Source organism: Lineus longissimus, chromosome 3 (genome assembly GCF_910592395.1).
Source record: "Lineus longissimus chromosome 3, tnLinLong1.2, whole genome shotgun sequence".
Lineage (NCBI taxonomy): Eukaryota > Metazoa > Nemertea > Pilidiophora > Heteronemertea > Lineidae > Lineus > Lineus longissimus.
Genome location: NC_088310.1, coordinates 18,039,322 through 18,057,331, shown reverse-complemented (window position 1 = coordinate 18,057,331; position 18,010 = coordinate 18,039,322). Strand labels below are relative to the sequence as shown.

At 41.8% G+C, this 18,010-nt stretch overlaps 1 protein-coding gene across 1 annotated transcript; it reads right to left on the bottom strand.

The window, feature by feature from the left end:
- Positions 1-3,425: 3,425 nt before the first annotated feature.
- LOC135484826 (uncharacterized) lies at positions 3,426-17,780 on the bottom strand. Its single transcript, XM_064766515.1, has 12 exons — positions 17,693-17,780; positions 16,942-17,043; positions 16,448-16,562; positions 15,796-15,867; positions 15,335-15,414; positions 15,130-15,239; positions 10,813-14,609; positions 9,950-10,079; positions 9,538-9,622; positions 9,160-9,208; positions 8,394-8,494; positions 3,426-7,678 (listed from the first exon to the last, which is right to left on the bottom strand). Exons 1-12 carry the CDS (start codon positions 17,729-17,731, stop codon positions 7,535-7,537), a joined length of 4,824 nt encoding a protein of 1,607 aa, XP_064622585.1. The 5' UTR covers positions 17,732-17,780; the 3' UTR covers positions 3,426-7,534.
- Between the last annotated feature and the right edge of the window lie 230 nt (positions 17,781-18,010).

The window sequence follows — 18,010 nt, the reverse complement described above, 5'->3', positions numbered from 1 at the left end:
TGAAAACATTTGAGTTTTGTTTGTATAAAAAATGGTCTGAAGCCCAGGTGTATGGCAGTATGTCTGTGCCTTGGTTTCTACAGAAAATGATAGTTAATAATTATTAGGCTTTTATAGTGCTAAATCCAACTGGATTGAGAATATTGCACGTCCGAGCTGCGGCTATGCTCAGGACTGACATCATATTTTGCCATCTCGGCCAGCGAGGTACCCATTTCAGGGTTGGCGCACCCCTTTGCATTTTCGCCACTTGTGAATGCTGCACATTAGTGACGAATGTAAAACAATGTCTGGCTAAAAAAATTGCGAATTCAATTTGAGTGTTGTGCGAAAATTGATCAAAGTCTATCAAAAAGATCCACTTCAACACCAAATGCACCAAGGAACGATCGTTGGTCAGTCAAACTTTATCATATTTGCGGGCGGCCGCGCTATCGCACGTGGTTGCTATCGTCTGCATTGTAGTTCTACCCGTTGCCGCTGCAGTGTTTGGTGGCGCTGCTGGTCGCCTTACGCATACATTATCGGCTAGTTTCCCCGCTCGCTTCGTTGCCATGGAGTCTCCGGTCACGGGTTCCTCGAATCGTTCGTTGATTTGCTAGTCTCTTCTCGCACATGTTACTGTGGGCTGGGTCGGCCCCAAGATGGACAAACGATCGGCAATGGCTAGAGCTGACTAATATGGCTAAAAGTGACAGCCACTTGGCTAAAAAGTGCTAGGAGGAAAAAATTCACAGAGCCAATCCTGCATTTACTCCTAAGTGGAGAGAAGCGAGTATGGTTAAGTGCCTTGCTCAAAGGCAGACAAAATAACAATAGTCCTTCGGACAGGAGAACCCACAACCTGGTTATGAGCCTGGAGCTCTAACCACTCTGCCACTGATCTCCCCGCTAGAAAGTTATCTGGATGAGGCTAGGCAATATATGTAAAGTGCTTTGAGGTTGTTCTGCAGGCTAAAGCACTAAGTATGAACGTCACAAGCTATTCTTGAAAACAAGCGACTCCCTATTGCATATGAAGAAAGTAGCTGGCTTTCAAAGACATGTCTTCAGCAGAACCAATCCGCAGTAGATTCCTACATCATCCTGATCGTCTTTCCTCCGGGTGACAGGACGAGACTGGTCCACTGTAGTCCTCACCACCTTCCCCTGAAATACTTAAGTTACATCTCTGAATGTCACAACCAGGTAAAAGACATAAAAAATTGTCCTTATTGTTAAGAGAGCTTCCGTATTCTATGATTATAATTTCCTATCTCCCACATTGGTCTAATGAGGACAACGTCACAACCAGGAGGCCAGGTTTAGACCAATTTGATTGTGTTACAATTTGAAGTTTGTATAGTTCACCCAAGGTCCATCAGGCTTACCTGTCCAGTGGAGTAATGATTCATATCACCTTTCTACAGACTTCTATGAAAATGAAAGAAGTAGCAGGTGGAAATCTGATTCTCAGCCAGCATTTCAAGGTCTTGCTGCATGTGGTTGTCGTGTGTCATGGGGAGGTTGGATGTGACTGTCCTCTGACAGTTCCTGGGACTAGTCATTAATGCACTAAAAATAGGTTGTGATTGTTTCCGAAACCACCAGTGCCATGATTGCTGGCCTCAATGAACTTCATGCCGCATCATATCTTCTCAGAAAATTGTCTGAGGAGCCTTGTAGCTTAGTGGTTAACATTCCTGGTTGCCAGGCAATAAGGTGCGGGTTTGCTCCTGAGGAGAACCCACGATTGTATTTTTGCAAGGCTCTCTAGGAACTAAAATTCCTAGCTCTTTACAGTCCTTCGAATTAGACTTCGAGGGTCCTTAGGAATTCAGGTCCCTGCATCCGATGTCTATGCCAAGGCTAGCAAAAGAGGGTAGGAGCAGCTTGTGTGGACTTTACCACTAGCGAATGACAGAGTCACTAGGCCAATAAACCCAATTAGCCCCTAACCGTAGTGGCACGTAAAAACGCTTCGCCTGCCTTGGAGAAGGAATACTCCCTGGAGAATGGAACTGCCGAACGCAGAGCAAATGCTAAAGAATTTTGTGCTGGTCATTGCCGGGCCTGATCGCATCATAGTTTTACCCCTGTGATGTTCTGGCATTATTTGACATAAAATATTGACAGTGCCTCTCAATAGCAGTATGCCTTTATAGTAGGAGGATCTAGATAATTTTGTAGGAGGAAGGTATCTAGATGATATCCTGAATCCTGGTCAGATGATAGGAACACTAGTGAAGTATGAGAGTAGTCAAGGAAAATTAAACTTTCCTTTGAGTGATGGATGTACCGGGATATCTTGTCCTTGATGTCAAGTCCCAACGGCAAACATAGTGGGCTGGCAATGGATCCATGAAGACCCTCTGGAGAGTCTGGCAGCCTTGGTGTGTGGAGCCATTGGAGATGTCCTGTAGATCCTAGTAGTTGGGGAGGTTGAAGTGGTGCCCCATGACATCCAGATGTTCTTAGTGATGCTGTAGAAGTACAATTAACAATATAGGTGACAGCACCTGACGGTGGTGCTGGACATACTATGACACATGACGGGAGACCAGTGCGCTTGGGACGTACTGATTGTGACATGCACTCCATTTGTAGGAGGCCTTAGTTTGGCTCTGAAGAGGTTGTCCCAAAGGTTTTTTGTCTTCGGACATGTATTATGATTGGTGTCTGCTAAAGGTGGAGAGTTGTTTTGTGTTTTGCTAGCCCGGGCTTGCAAGTCCCTGTCCCTGTTGTCCTACACTCCGGAGGCAGTGGACTGGCCTTGTTCCTCACCCAACGAGACAGTATGAATAGGATGACAAATGGTCTGCCTGGGAGTCTGTGTCGTCCTTGATAATGGCTGCTGGTTGTGTGAGAGAATCCTGATCAGGGCCGTACCCTTGCAGAGCTCTCTTGGATGAAGTCCAGAGGGAAAGGTCGACTTGCTTGAGATAGCTTTTCCATTGGCATTTCAGAGCTGGGCAAGTATAATTGGTGGCATAGTATGGAAAAAGCTGTGAGAAACTCAGTGACTAGAGACAATACAGAGACCTAAATCCATACTAAGCCACCCATTATGCTTGAGGAGGTGTCTTCTCGGAGAAATATCTCAGAGCTCATTGGGAAAACCAAATAATCAATCAACTTAATGGTTGACACCTAATCAGGGGAGATTGCAGGGCCAGGGGAGGTCTGATGAGTAGGGACTGTGGTCCTGGGGAGCATCTATGTCCATCAAAACATCTGATCTGATCCATCCTTACACTTGTGCATGTGGGTCACCAGTATTGGGATCCAGTGACTTAGCGATCTCAATACCTTTGGGGTCAAGACGGATCGATCCAAAATATAAAAGTAAGGCCCAAATTTGTATTTCAACATTTTATTACAATGTTAAACATCTGAAAACATTGAACAACTAAAATATGAATCCAAATAACATTTAAAAATACGATCATTGCACCAATTACCGAATCCCAAAGAATCTTGAACACATCTTTATCAGTGGCTTATTATTGGCAATAAACAAATGTTAAAGGGACAACTTGGGTGTGGGGTTTACCTGGCAGGAGGATAATTCCAGTGCTTCCCACCATGTGCCTCCACCTGTAGTATTACACTTATGTTGACATCTAATAATGACTTTCACCAGAGTTGGAAGGCAGTTTTGGACATGGCTTGTTAATTTCAGGCAGGCATGGGGTCAAACGATGTTTTCAATTATCCTGTGTGGATAAGTCACGGTCCTTCTTCTTCTTCTCGTTCGCTCTAGACAGTCAAGTCCGATCTTCTGATGTATTCTATGGTGTTTCGCAGCTGTTGGAGGTCTCCATAGAGCTGGTCTTGTAGGCTGGTACCTTCTGGCCAGATGTCTTTTCTCAGAGCTGCCAGTCACGGTCCTGTTGAAGGCCATTTTTGTATAAAAACCCAACACATCTCATGCCTAAGTTGTCCCTTTAAAGGCCTACTACGTAGATTGTATAGTATATAACTGTATTTGAAAATTTCCAATAGCGTAAATATGTACCTGAATATAAATTTCAAAATTGCTGTCATGGAGATGTATTTTGTAGACGCTATTAAGCCGGTTTTGGTGTGTCTGTTTCACATAGGCCTATTACAAGTAGCATTTTGTACAGGCGCCCTTCAACCGGATAAAAAGGATCAACACTGTATATATAAATACTATATAAACCATGTTTCATCAAAGTTGTATGCATGATAACTGCACTACGGCATTGTGTATAACTGCATTTCTATTTTCTTGACCCACAATGAAATAAGAACGGTGTTACCCTATAAAGCTGAGCTGTTTCATACAATTACACATTGATATGGCAAAACAAATTAACTTCATCCCCCTTGACTGTTCACTGTACTTTACAAACAGTCATGACATCGAAGACATACTATGTCCAGGCTGTTAAGCCAGCGGTGGGGTGCCTGTACAAAAGGCCTTTTTTACATATAATAGTCCTCAGCGCACCAGACAAACTCAACCAGCTTAAAAGCATCAATACACCCATATGCAGACACACCTCTGAGATGACTAGACCTATTCACAAACCACTGGTGCATACCTCCGTCAACAACCATGGAATGTTCCACCTGCATATTCCAGGGGGTCAGAGCTTGTTCCTGGATTTCAAAATAGCCCCCCCCCCCACCGAAATGAGCTGGAATGTTCCCTATCGCAAACGTTGTTTCCCAACGGTGAATTACCAAGACCACAAACCAAATGACAATCTTACAAACTGAAGCAACAGAAATACAAATTGGTTGAATTACAAAATGGAAACAAAAGACAAGACCAAAGCAGAAGGCAGATTTAACATTTATACACTCATATACACCAGTCAGGATGAATTACCACGACTTATATCCATGCCTTAGTGCAAATAGAAAAGCACGTCTGTGTGACTACTTAACTGCTTCAAAAACGAAATGGGAATGCCCTTAAAAGTGGTTGTCTGTGTGACTACTTAACTGCTTCAAAAACTAAATGGGAATGCCCTTAAAAGTGGTTGTCTGTGTGACTACTTAACTGCTTCAAAAACGAAATGGGAATGCCCTTAAAAGTGGTTGTCTGTGTGACCACTTAACTGCTTCAAAAACGAAATGGGAATGCCCTTAAAAGTGGTTGTCTGTGTGACTACTTAACTGCTTCAAAAACTGAACGGGAATGCCCTTAAAAGTGGTTACCATCAAATAGCGTATCATTGGTTAATTAGCATGGCAATAGCATTGGATATCGTCATCTATCAATCAGTATACAAGGGGTTGGTCACACCGAAAGCAGTTTGCATATGTTATGGCACTTTATACTGGTCAAGTTCAAGTGAGCACCTTCTGGTTGCTCCTTGAAACCCCTGATTGATTTCTGTGGAGACCGGGGTAATAATTTCATATCCCACAGCGCTTTAACAGTTCCATTACTGAGGAGCGCTATATAAATGCGTGACATTATTATTATTATTATTATACCAGTACCAACATAATAAATGAAACCAATGCCAATGAAAAACATTGTGACCAACTCACTACATTTTTCAAACCTGAGATTACTTTTCCACAGAAACACTTCTTTATAACATGAATAAATATAATTCGATCTGAGTAAACATTTATAAAACTCCACATAGCCTCACCGGATGTTTATGATAAACATAGGAATTCACAACATTTTCTGTTGCACGCGATGAAAAACTTTGTGCTCCAAAAAGTAATGATATTCAAATTCTAACTTCACTTTTCCGGCCACCTTATCGTCTATGATGACCTGGAACGTTTGAGCACTGCATGTATCAACAATCGGGAAATAGTAAGAAACATTTCCAAGTTCAGAGAGGGGCATCAAAATTCCAATAGGCGCGAGACACAGTTGGCAGTTCCATGCTATGAATATGATACAGCGATAAGGCACAGTAATGCGTTTCTGAAATTATGCACAATAAAACATTATCTCAAAATGAACAATTGTCACAAAAACAACCGTAGTATCAAAAGTAGACTTTGTTGCATCCCATCAGAGTAACACTTAACAGATACTGAGGATTTCCTCGAATACACTCTATATCAAATTATTAGTATCAAATATCAAATTATTAGTTTCAAACTTGCATGTTATTGGTATTTGGCAATAGAGTTCAGAAAATCACAAAAGTATAGCAATAATTATCATCAATACAGGATATTTTTCACCACCTTCCCCACAAAGCTCCAACTTCGTTACTGAAAACAGACCGACCTTCTGGCGTGCATCTCACAAATTCCGGATGCAAAAGACGTTTGGGAATTGATTGAGAAACACCATTTCCTAGATTTGATAGTCTGGAAAAATCTTCTTTGAAGAATGTCATTAAAATCATTCACTAAACTGCTGTTTTACCCAATTTATATGGTCACTAGAAGGCTTGGAACTTTCACTAAACTGCTGTTTTACCCAATTTATATGGTCATTAGAAGGCTTGGAACTTTCACTAAACTGCTGTTTTACCCAATTTATATGGTCACTAGAAGGCTTGGAACTTATTCAGGAGTTCATATGACTCACACAATCATGTTCATGGAAATAATTTTAACTGAGAAAACAAATCTCTTCCATAACGTCTCCGCTTTTCTGTACATGACACATACAATACAATACAATACAATACAATTTAATATTTATAACGCGCCTTTCCAGGTCGCCCTGCTCAAAGCGCGGGAAAAAAACCTCCTACTAAATACCGTAGTGTTTTTTGAAAAGCCAGGATTTTAAAGCGGTCTTGAATGAATTGATGGTTGGGATTGATCTTATTTTAGATGGTAAATTATTCCAAAGTTTTGGGGCAGCCACGGAGAAGCTTCGGTCCCCATAACGTGATTTTGAGCATGGGACAATGAAAAGCTCTGAGGAGGACGACCTGGTCTGACGCGCTCTGGTCTTTGCCAGAGCAGGACATATATCAGGCCTTGGTTGAATATCATTTTGGACGAATTACACTGAGAAGCCCATTACAGTTTAAGTGGATGGTGGACGTTAGCATCGAACTTACACAAAAAATATCATTTTGGACGAATATCTGTACACATCTGTACAGAATATCATTTTGGACGAATTACACTGAACAGCCCATTACAGTTTAAGTGGATGGTGGACGTTAGCATTGAACTTATACAAATATCTTCAAATGATTTCGACATGATCACATTAACTGAGCAGACAACTGGACTATAAAAAGTCTCGAAAAGAGGGTAAATCAAACTATAACTCACAAAAGTTCAGTACCAACATTGTAAAGACTCTCAACTGGCCAATTTTGATATCATTCCTCGTAATCTTGACAAAATACATATTTCTGTGCACTAATTTACAACATGGAATATGTTAGTAAATATGAGATGTACATGTATCATCAAGTATGGACTTAAGCATGTAATCTATACTTGGTATCATTCATACCCTGAACATTTAGAATGATTTTCAGCCACAAGGATTTTCACTCCTCTGTCTTGAGTCTCAAGGAGTATTCAGCCTTTTCATTTACATAAACAAAGTCCAGTATTGTCCAAAGCTCGAGACTTACACCGAGATCTCACACACGATGTCATCGACCACAACATCCTCCAAATCTGCCTCAGCTTTTTCCATACTGCAGCTGCGCACCTCCATGTAAATCTTGATGAGCATTTCTGGGAACATCACTTTGAACACATAATCCAAATACTGGAAACAAAACAAGAGAGAAATGTAGAATCGATCACTTCGTCATACGGGACTGTGAATTCTTCTACTTTTGCATTCAGATTTCAAACAACCATCATAACCTCAGCTCATGTGACGCAATAAAATCAGCTGTTTGCTGAAGCTCTTCGGCAGTTCCCCTCTGTGAATATCAGCTGACAAATTTCATCGCAAAGCTGTAGCAGTATTGATGTTCCAAACAAACATTCGTACCTGTTGACTACATGGGTTCGATTCCCAGTAAGAGAATGACATCATGTGACAGAGATAATAATAATCATGAGACTTATATCGTGCTAAATCCAACTGGTTTCAGTCGCTCAAAGCGCTTCACATTATTACCCCTAGCTATTGACCTGTACATTCTTGGTTCAAGCTCTACTCTCTGGGAGTATTACAGGTCCGAGCTGCAGCTATACAGTGCTCAGGACTAACATTCAGTGTGCCAACTCTGCCAGCTAGGTACCCATTTACTGCTGGGTGGAAAGAAGCAAGTAGGGTTAAGTGTCTTGCTCAAAGACACAAAGACAAAACAGCAGTGACTGAGATAGCGACACATCTCCTACACTGTTCAAGTTTCTTAAAACATTAAAATACAAAACTTTAAATATTATTTATAGTGTTAATAATGTTGTAATGGTTGCTCTGCTACTTTGATATTTGAGGTCGCTCGCTACCATATCTGGACCCGACTTACTTTCTGATGTTTACTGCAGAATATCTTCATCAAGCTTTCCATCACAGTGTCCTCTTGTTCCTCGCGATACCGAAGGGTGTGGATGTTGTAGGTTAAATTCTCTGTGAGATATGGAACAGGGTATAAGAAATGTAGCAGAGTGGCAGCAGAAATTCATGGATTTCAAAACTTAAGGGTAACCACTGGCATAGTGGTTTGACCACAAAGTGCATAATCAGGAGGTCATGGGTTTGACTCTTGAAAGGATCATTACTGTTTGGTCTCAAGTGTCCTGGAGCAAACTTCATTCTATATTACTTCACCCTTCAAATGAGATGGAAAACTGAGGTTCCTTGTCCAGGTGCCTTGCCATGACAGACAAACAAAGACCCCATCCAAATTGACACTAGCCCGAGATGAAAGATACTCCCTGGCCAAAGATGGCGTCACTGGACATATCAAAACACAATATATGCTTCCCGAAATTGGTGGCTTGCATTGGAACTAACTTTTTCCCCCTCGTCCGTCATCAAAGGCATTCAACTGTGTTGGTCAACTATGACTATCTCCTTTGTCCCTCCACCATAAGGCCTAGTTTCCCCTTATGACGACACTATTTCGGACACTCAGCGCCCCATTTCTGGAAAGGTGTATAGGGCATGCAGAAACAGTCACATGTCCTCATAGTTGAGTTTATGATTAGACTGACATGAAGAATGGTGACAAGCAGGGATCTCCATGATGACATTTAAGCGTTGATGAATTTCTTTGCAAATTTATAACTTACGTCGATCTTTTCCTCCCCTTTTGTAATCCTCATGCCTCCAAGACCGGCTCTGAAAAGGGACAGAATACATCCAGCAAAGGAATTTACAATGAAATTATCGGGAACCAAGTGATGCTCAAACTGGCCTACAACAGGCAGAGCTGGCAACCCACCATGAGGGCTCTCAGGAACTGCTTCAAAACATTTATTTTCTCAAGATTTTTGACCAAAATATCAGTACTTATCAGTATTTCTGCCAGTGACTTTCAGAACTCCCGAATTGATTACTGAAGAAACCAATGAAAACCGGTTTTACACAGCGACAAGAAATCCTTTTGTTGCACATTGCAGCGATTATCGCAGATAACTGCGATTGAAATCGCTTAAGAGCCTCCTTACCTTGCCCTGGAAGATTTCTTGCAGATATTTTTCATATTTTGTCACCAGATACTGGAGGTGGCTGTCAGATAACTTAGACACGTCACTAAAAAAAAACAAGAGAAAAACTTACAAAGGATGCGAGTTCATTATAGATACATTTGCATTTGACAAGCAAATTTCCATTAATTCTTGTGAAATGTAATTCAAATGTATCGAATGGTACAAGTTCGTGTTACTGTATGCTTGTGAGTACATTAGGTCATGCAGGACAGGAGCTTGAAATGAAACACTTTTATTTTCACTCTTTACCATCGGAGATTGACTACCAAAACCAAATTTTCAGGCATCCATAGATGGCTAAATAGTAAAAACCACTAATTTCTTTCGTAAAATATCAATCAATTTCTTTGCGTATTTCTGTATAACTTACTGTATCGACTGAATTTCTTTGTCGATTTCATCAGCAACCTCATGCTCAACCTTGATCATGACGGGTGTGGACAATTCCTCGATGATGACGACCATATCATCATCAACAACAGGACAAAGGCTGAGCCGCTCTGGAATAGATTACAGCATCAATACAACAGATGAATGGTATAGCGTAAATAAGCTTCCTCATTTGATAACATGGATCCTTTCCTGACCCTACAATCATGATTGTCACAAACTAGAGCTGCAGTGAAAAAGTCACAAAAAGCCTCTATTTCAGTTCCTCAAAGACACCAGAGAAAGTTAAATACCTTATTTAATTACCTTTGAGTGTGTCTATCATTATATTCTAACTAGCTTAAACCCGTGCTCTGCACGGTGGTTGTAGGGTGAACGGCAAGTTGGCGTCGGACGGCGCAAGTCTAATCCTGGGTATGAGTGCCCTAACTGCTGAAAACAGCTCTGAGGCTGCCTGGCAGGTCAAGTAACTTACATATTTTCCTCATAGATAGCAGCACTTGCTGATGATGGAGGTGGCCCATTCATAGGGCAAAAATCACGAAAAACAGCATATTCCGATGAAAATTTGGTTTCGAAATATAGCGGATCGTCTTCGGGACGTCCAAATACCCCTAAATAACCCTCAACATGGCCAATTCATTCAGTGGTTTCAGAGGAGATAGAGCAAATTACTCTCCAGACGTCTCCAGTAATAATATATAGATGCCAAAAGAATATCAAAAGGTAGCAGCTTCTTGTGTAAACGGTTTTCCTGGGGTGTCAGAAAGCAATGGATTGAAAGAAAGTCATGAAACTTTATTATTGAGGATTGCTAATGTTGTTACTACAAACGATACTTACTTCTGATTTCACTGACAAAAGACACGCTTGGTAGTTCTGTTGACGACACCGAACTTGTGCTTCCACTTCTCCGGGGTCCAAGTCCTTGGGCAGGCACTTCACCATTGCTAGCCGATTCCATGTCTTCATCCACAAGGCTCGGCAAAACATGCTTCCTTCGTTCGCGATTTCTCCGCATCTTAGCTTTAGATGTCACTTTTGTATCTTTCCAAACAGATTCATCATCAGATTTCCGAAGTACTGCTGGCAACGTTTTGTCAGAATCGTCATCCGAGTAAGAATTGGTTGCCATCTTGCCTGTCGCGGCAGCACCTGATTCCAGAACAGCCCGAGAAGTGTGCGCTTCTGCATCCAGCCTACCCAAGTCAATATTTTTTGCAACAGATCCATCCGAAATCTCCTTGAAATCAAGACGAGTCTCATCATCAGACGACGACATCAGATGAGCTGCTGGTGGTTTGTCCTTTTTACAAATGGCTCGAGACTTCCGGGCACCGAGCGAACCATCCAGTTTCCTTCTATGACATTTCGTCCCTTTTTCCTTGGATAAAGCCTCTTTCTTTGATGGCTTTGAAACTTCAACTTCTGTATCAGAATCATCTTTTTTCTTCTGACAAACCGACTTGGTGACTTTCCGGCGTTTCACCTTTTGCGTTTCAGACAGACTAGTTGAAACATCGACCGCCTCAGCACCATTCATAACACCATTATCCTGGGACGGGATGCCTCCAAATGCTGGTAGCAAATCAGGCAGCTCCTCATGATCGCTAACAGCCTCCCTCTCTTTCGAGCTAGAAAACGTCTGCAGAGAGCTAGTCTGCTGAATCTTCCCAAGCCCACGTGGGGACCTCGGACTCTTCACTTTCTTCGTCAGTCGTTTCTTCCTCTGCACAGCTTTTGATTCCTTGCCAGTCTTCAACTTCACCCTCCACGGACTTGATTTAAGTTTGTTCTTCTTTTTTGCTGGCACTATGGTCGGTAGATTGTCCGGTTGCTCCGCATGGTTCAGAGATGCAATAGTTGTGTTTGCTGAACTGTTAAAGCCAGAGTCCAGCATCATTTGATTCTCGTTATCAAGTTCTATGATGCTTGTGTATTCTGTGTTACTCTGTACAGAAAACGTCTCCCAATCCTGATGACTAGAGCTGGAGTCCTCATCTAAATTGGGCCGCTTTGCCGCCAAGAAGCCATAGGACTCTAAAACAGTCGAGGAGGAACATGTAGAGGTTGACAGAGTCTTTTTCCGTGACCCAATTGGAATTCCAGAGAAATCAGATGCCAGGTCAGTTTTGGAATGCAACGAACTACTGCTGCAGTATTGGTCATCATTTTTATCCCTGGCCTGACCGGTTCCACAAGATTTTGACGTAATTTTCGACAAATTCCTCCTGGGCCTTTTCGATACCTTCCTCGGTGGGTCACCGACATCTGGCACGGCACTGGAGTCGCTATAGTCATTATCAGGATCACATCTATTTGACTTGGTTTTCTCCATTTTCTTATTTCCTTTCGTAGCCATGTCACTGTCATACTCCAAATAGCTTCCCTTGAAACGTTTGCTCCTAGATGGGCTGTCACCAAGTCCATTGATTCGCTTTTCTACTTCACTCTCACTCCCTTTGTCATGAGACGTTTCAGTTGGCTCTGGTTCCAGTGACTCCCCTTCCTTTTTAAGAACGACCTCTCCATCGCCATCACTACCACTGCAATCGCCAACCACCGACTTTGCCCCAGTACTTCTCTGGTCACATATCCCCGGTGATATCATCCTAGGCCCGATGGCAACGCCCAGATCATTTGGCCCAGCACAAGCCAAGCTTTTTAACTCAACATCATTGTCCTCCATCTCAATCTCATTGAAATCATTCCCACCTAATCTTTTCAACTCTATCTCATAACTTGTTTCTTCCTTATCAATTTTCCTCTGGACGGCATCAGTTTGCACACCCTGTGATCGCAAGTCGCTATAATCATTCGCGAACACCCCACCAGCCCGAGCAGGAGACAGCTTCTCAAATATACCAACACGCTCTTTCGATTTTGGACGCTTCTTTTTCAAAACAGTATCAGCATCTTTCTTCTCCTTTGGGTCAGACTCCTGATCTTTCTTGGACTTTGAATCTTTACTAGAATTGACCAGTCGTCTCCTTCGCCCAATTCCAACATAACATTTCTGCGATTCCGAACCAGCCCTAGCCTTGATGCCCTCACCACAAGAAACAGATTTATCAGAGATAATGGACGGCAGTTCGCCAGATTCTTTACCAGCATTTGGTGACTTCAATGGGCTGACTGAACCAAGCCCACCCTCTCCAGAACAATTTGAATTCTGTGAATTTGAACTTTGTGAAATAATTGCCTCCATATTCGGTAAATCGTCTCCTGAGTCGCTCTCATCCTCATCCTTACACACCTGTTTCCCCACAGGTAAAGTCTGCTCACTTGAACCAAAGTCATTTCTATTCAAATCCTTTTCCCAGAACTCTTCATCCAATTCAATAAAAGGCGGATGCTCACTTTTACTTTGCCCTGTTAACAGTTTTTTCTTTGACTTCAGAGCCTGGCAAAATTTCACGACTTCTTGATTTGAATTTTCTCCTAGGTCGCACTTTGTCTTGGGTCCCTTTTTCTCATCAGCAGCACCCTTCCCTCTCTCGCCACCATCATTATCGACATAGCTCAAGCAGACCTTTGACTCCTTCTTCGTTATTTCCACAACTTTTCCCTGTTGGATTGCAGTCATAACAGTTAGAGGTTTAACAGGCATCACTGTACATTTCTTCCTCTGTCTCAATGAGCTCCCATCCGAAGCGCCAGGAATAAGCGATTTTCCATGTTTTGAATCGGAAAGTTTTTTGAGAGTCGGATTAGTCTCGCCTGATAAAGTAATGACTGAGCAATCAACTTGACTAGGATGAGGTTGGATATTGGACGGACAGTCATCCAAGTTTTCATTTTGACTAGTTTCCGACTTCACAGTGTCCTGGGCACCAATATCCTCATGATGTTCCACTTCTGAATTCTGAAGGTCGTTTGCATTTTTACAGTCTTTCACACCAAAATCCTGTTTGTTCAGAAAAATCTCTCCACTTCCTCTGCATTCCATTTCAACGACTCCAACATCTTTTTCACCTTCCCTGAATCCATCAACCTCATCTCCACTACCATTCTCATCAACTTCAGAACAAGTGCCATTGACACTCTCTCCTTCATCAGAAAAATCCTGATTATTTTGAGCAAACTTTTTCATTTTACAACCCTTCCTGAAGTTACTCCCGAAACGGCTGAGATCTGGCCGTCTTTTTTTCTTGACCGCTTCCGATTCAGCAGCACCATCATTTGACACCTTGTCTACCTCAACATCATCATCATCCTGCACCGTTCCAGGATGGAGGATAAAATCAGCCATCCTCATCTTCCTCTTTTTGGGCGGGGTTCGAATTTTCTCTGAATCCGCCGCATTGTTTGACCGATACTCTCGATACACAGATTCTTCCGACACGACACTGTTTGAACGACTTTCCAAACGTCCTTTTGCCATTTCACTCTCATCTGACCCCGACTGACCTTCCTTTGACCTTGAGCCATCCCTATTTGACCTTGAAGGTTCTGTCTGCCTCGGTGACCTGCTACGATGCTTCTTCTTCGGAGTCCTCCATGATGATATCCATTGGCGCAGACTCCCTTGATTGCCCTCATCATCATCACTCTCTTCATCACATGCTGCCGTTCTCTCTTTCTTCTGCGGCCTTCCAGTTTTAGATCTCTTGGAGATTTGCTTACCGCTTTTGCTAATTCTGAAAAAAGATATTGAAAACAAATTACTTGAGAGACCGGTAAACTTGCTTTGGCAAAAGGTGGATTGATCAAGATCATCCCATGTCGGACATACTCCTTATACACTGTAGAGTCACCTCCAAATAAGAATAAACTTAAGGAAGTGACTACTTGGCAAGCCCGGCTTACCAAACAGCGACTTTTTCTTGTCCTGAATGTAGAGCCGAACTCATTAATATTAAAGTAAAGTCTCCAGCTCGCCAAACAGGGTAGATTTTTTACCTGTTTGGCAAGCCCGGCTGGCCGAACAGGGTGGCTTTTTAGTGCTGTTTGGCAAGCGGCTCTCCAAACAGGACAAAAAAAGATGCCTGTTCGGCGAGCGGCTTGCCAAATAGACCCGGCCTAAACTTATCTGCATTATTGGGTAAGGGAGATTGTGGTCAGTGGTGAAAGTATCAGACTCAACTAAATGCGAAATATGCAAAATTAAAAAGGTACATGCAAATTTCCAGGTTTACAGTATGTGTAGATCCAACTTACATATTTTTCAATTGTTTTTTTTTCCGATTGTCCTCCTCACCATGGCCAGAGCTGTCTCCTTCATCTTTATCCTCCGACCTAAAGTATCCACTACTACTTGGTACAGGCTCCTGAAATACCAAGTAAATCAATCATTATGTTAATTCCTGTTAATTTGGAACAGTACAAGAGTCAAGAGTTACCTAAATTGTGCTCTTTTACTTACTTTTGACAGTTTATGAGGTATCTGTTCAACTGTGACTGCAAGTTTTTCCTTTTCGAGACCACATCCTTTATATTTACCACCTGAAATTATCAAAGTACATAAATTAACCCTCACCTGACAAACTATCATTATGACCAAGGCTCTCTTTTATAGATACGATAAATCATATCAATCAAAATATGATTAAGACATGGTCATTTCACAAAAAGAACACAATTCAATTATTTAATGTGCCTCTGTGCAACAAAAAAGTCTCCCTCCGTCCAGCTCCTGCATCTACTGTGACGGCGCTATTAAGCAGGTTGAATCACATCAGCCAATTACATGTGAAATAAGGTGCCAATCAACCGGCTTAATTGCATCCACACAGTAATTAATGGAAATTTTTCGTTTAATGAAAACTTCTGTCTCTGTTAATTTTGCAATAAATATCATCGATTGGAAAAACGTACCAGGTTTACCTTGACTTGGAATGATGCAGGATTGGCGAATTTTCTTCAACTTGAATTTGTATTCAGCAATTATTAATTTGCCTGAAATAAAGTACACACATCTTCGTCAACGCGGCAGGTCATTTTTGGGCATGAGAAATATATGTAGGGAAGAGGAACCCACAGCAATTTTTTAGCACCAGGTATTTATTTACAGTCACAAAAAAGACCAATGATAGAAACAACAACTTAATATTAATTACAGCAATTGAAACAAAGGCCACTGATTACAATGAGGAACCGGCGCGATTTATCCGCCGCGTGGTGCTGCAATCGATCATACCAAAACTCTCCATTTCCAATGCATTATCATGTTATTTCTGAGCCCGAAAACGATCGCTTATTTTCGACCGATTTCGGCGACGTTTGCATCTTTCTGTTTTGAATCTATTGAGCTATCAGTTTCTTAAGATAATTTTGCGGAAAATATGCGCGATGCCAGTTATTGGGCACGTTTTCTGTTGTTGAAATCCTGTGCAAAAATGTACGCAATGGTTTCCCGTGATTGACCTCATGCGACGTCAACAGACCAGAAAATGACGTCATGGTGTCAGAAGGTACAATCGATTGTGGCGCCGCCACTGGCATTTATCTTAATGCTGGTTCCTCAATGTCTACATACCAGTGAGTTTTCCAGACTTGTTCCTCTCACAAGATTTCTTCCGTGTCTGCTTGCCACCAACTGCGACAGTCTCGAGTCGTTCCCATATCACATCCCTCAGAAGGGTTAAAAGCTCCTTTGAAAATAATAGCATCAATGGTGATTTATGGTATTGTATAAGTATCAAGGGAGATCGGGGGGAGAGCGGTGGGATAGTGAGTGGTTAGAGCGCCAGGCTCATAATCTCAGAATGTGACATTAGGGTAAAATGGCAGTGAATCTCAGGAGGGGTTGTTTACCTATACATGTATTAAATTAAAACAAATACTTTGAAATTACTCAAATCATGGTAGAATCTTGCTTGGATGTCATGATAAGAATTGGGTATCATTTCATACAACATTCGTTTGAAATATTCTGCGTTTACAATGAATGTTTTCTGACACGGTCCACGTCTTAACTCATGAATGTAGAATTAGGTTCATTTACATATGAGTTAAACTAAGTCATATTACCTGAAGGTGTTCTTCTCCAAACCATGTCTTCCTTCTTTCCTTAGCTTCATCTTCACAAATAGGTATTTGTAAATCAATTTGGATGATTTTATATCTGCTTACCTGCAAAGAAGACACCAGCTGACTTAGAATAAATAAAGGGTGCATACCATGAAATGTTTCTAAAACCTCTGCATGTTATTGTGATAAAAAGAATTAGAAGTTAATCAATGTAAACTGGAACTGGGCCTGGGGGACCCCCCCCTCCACTCAAAGGGGGTATTACATTACAGGTCCAAGCTGCATCACTGGCTCAGTGGCTGATTAACATTGATATTTTGCCATCTTTACCAATGCCAACTTACTCCCATTTGGAGAGCAGCAATAAATTAGGATTAAGTGCCTTCTCAAGGACACAACTACATCGAAACGACAGTCAGAGATCCTTTCAATCGATTCCACAAGTGTGAACCCATTACCTCCTGCTTATGAGCCTGGCACTCGATCACTATGCCACTGACACTGGATACCAAAGGACTGTACAACGTATTCATTTACGTTACGTTGAATAATGACATCGAAATCTAAACCTCTCTATTTTACGTGCATTTTGTACAGAGAGAATGCATAATGGCCGGGTAATGCATACCACCGACACTGCACTGGTTCCCATACCTGATATGGAGACAACTGTTGCATTATCTTAGCAAAACTTCAACATTTACAACTAACAAACAGTTGCCAACAGTTGGATATACTTTATCCACAATACCTGCAGATACTCTGTGAAGCACTCCATCTCCACACGCATAAATTCCCTACATTTTTAGATTTTTGCAAGCTTCACAATTCTTCAGAAGCCGCCATTTAAATTGCCTAGAGCCAAGGCACATGATTGGCTGAGATTGATTAAAGCTTGTCACGTGGGTTTCCTGGAAGTCAAGAAAAACCACGTGGATATCTTCAAATGTAAACAATTCACTGGTGGGGAAGGAGTTTATGTCCCTGATAATGAAAATCATATTCAAAAATAAAATTGCGGGGTGGGTAAAGTGGTACACAGAAAAAAGCACAATGCTCTCACCACTGA

Coding starts and splice junctions, on each gene's coding strand:
- LOC135484826 (XM_064766515.1), bottom strand. CDS start 17,731: ATGCGTGTGGAGATGGAGTGCTTCACAGAGTATCTGCAG. Junction 14,610..15,129: donor AAAAAACAATTGAAAAATAT/GTAAGTTGGATC, acceptor ATCTTTTTTCAG/AATTAGCAAAAGCGGTAAGC. Junction 10,080..10,812: donor TTTTGTCAGTGAAATCAGAA/GTAAGTATCGTT, acceptor AATCTATTCCAG/AGCGGCTCAGCCTTTGTCCT.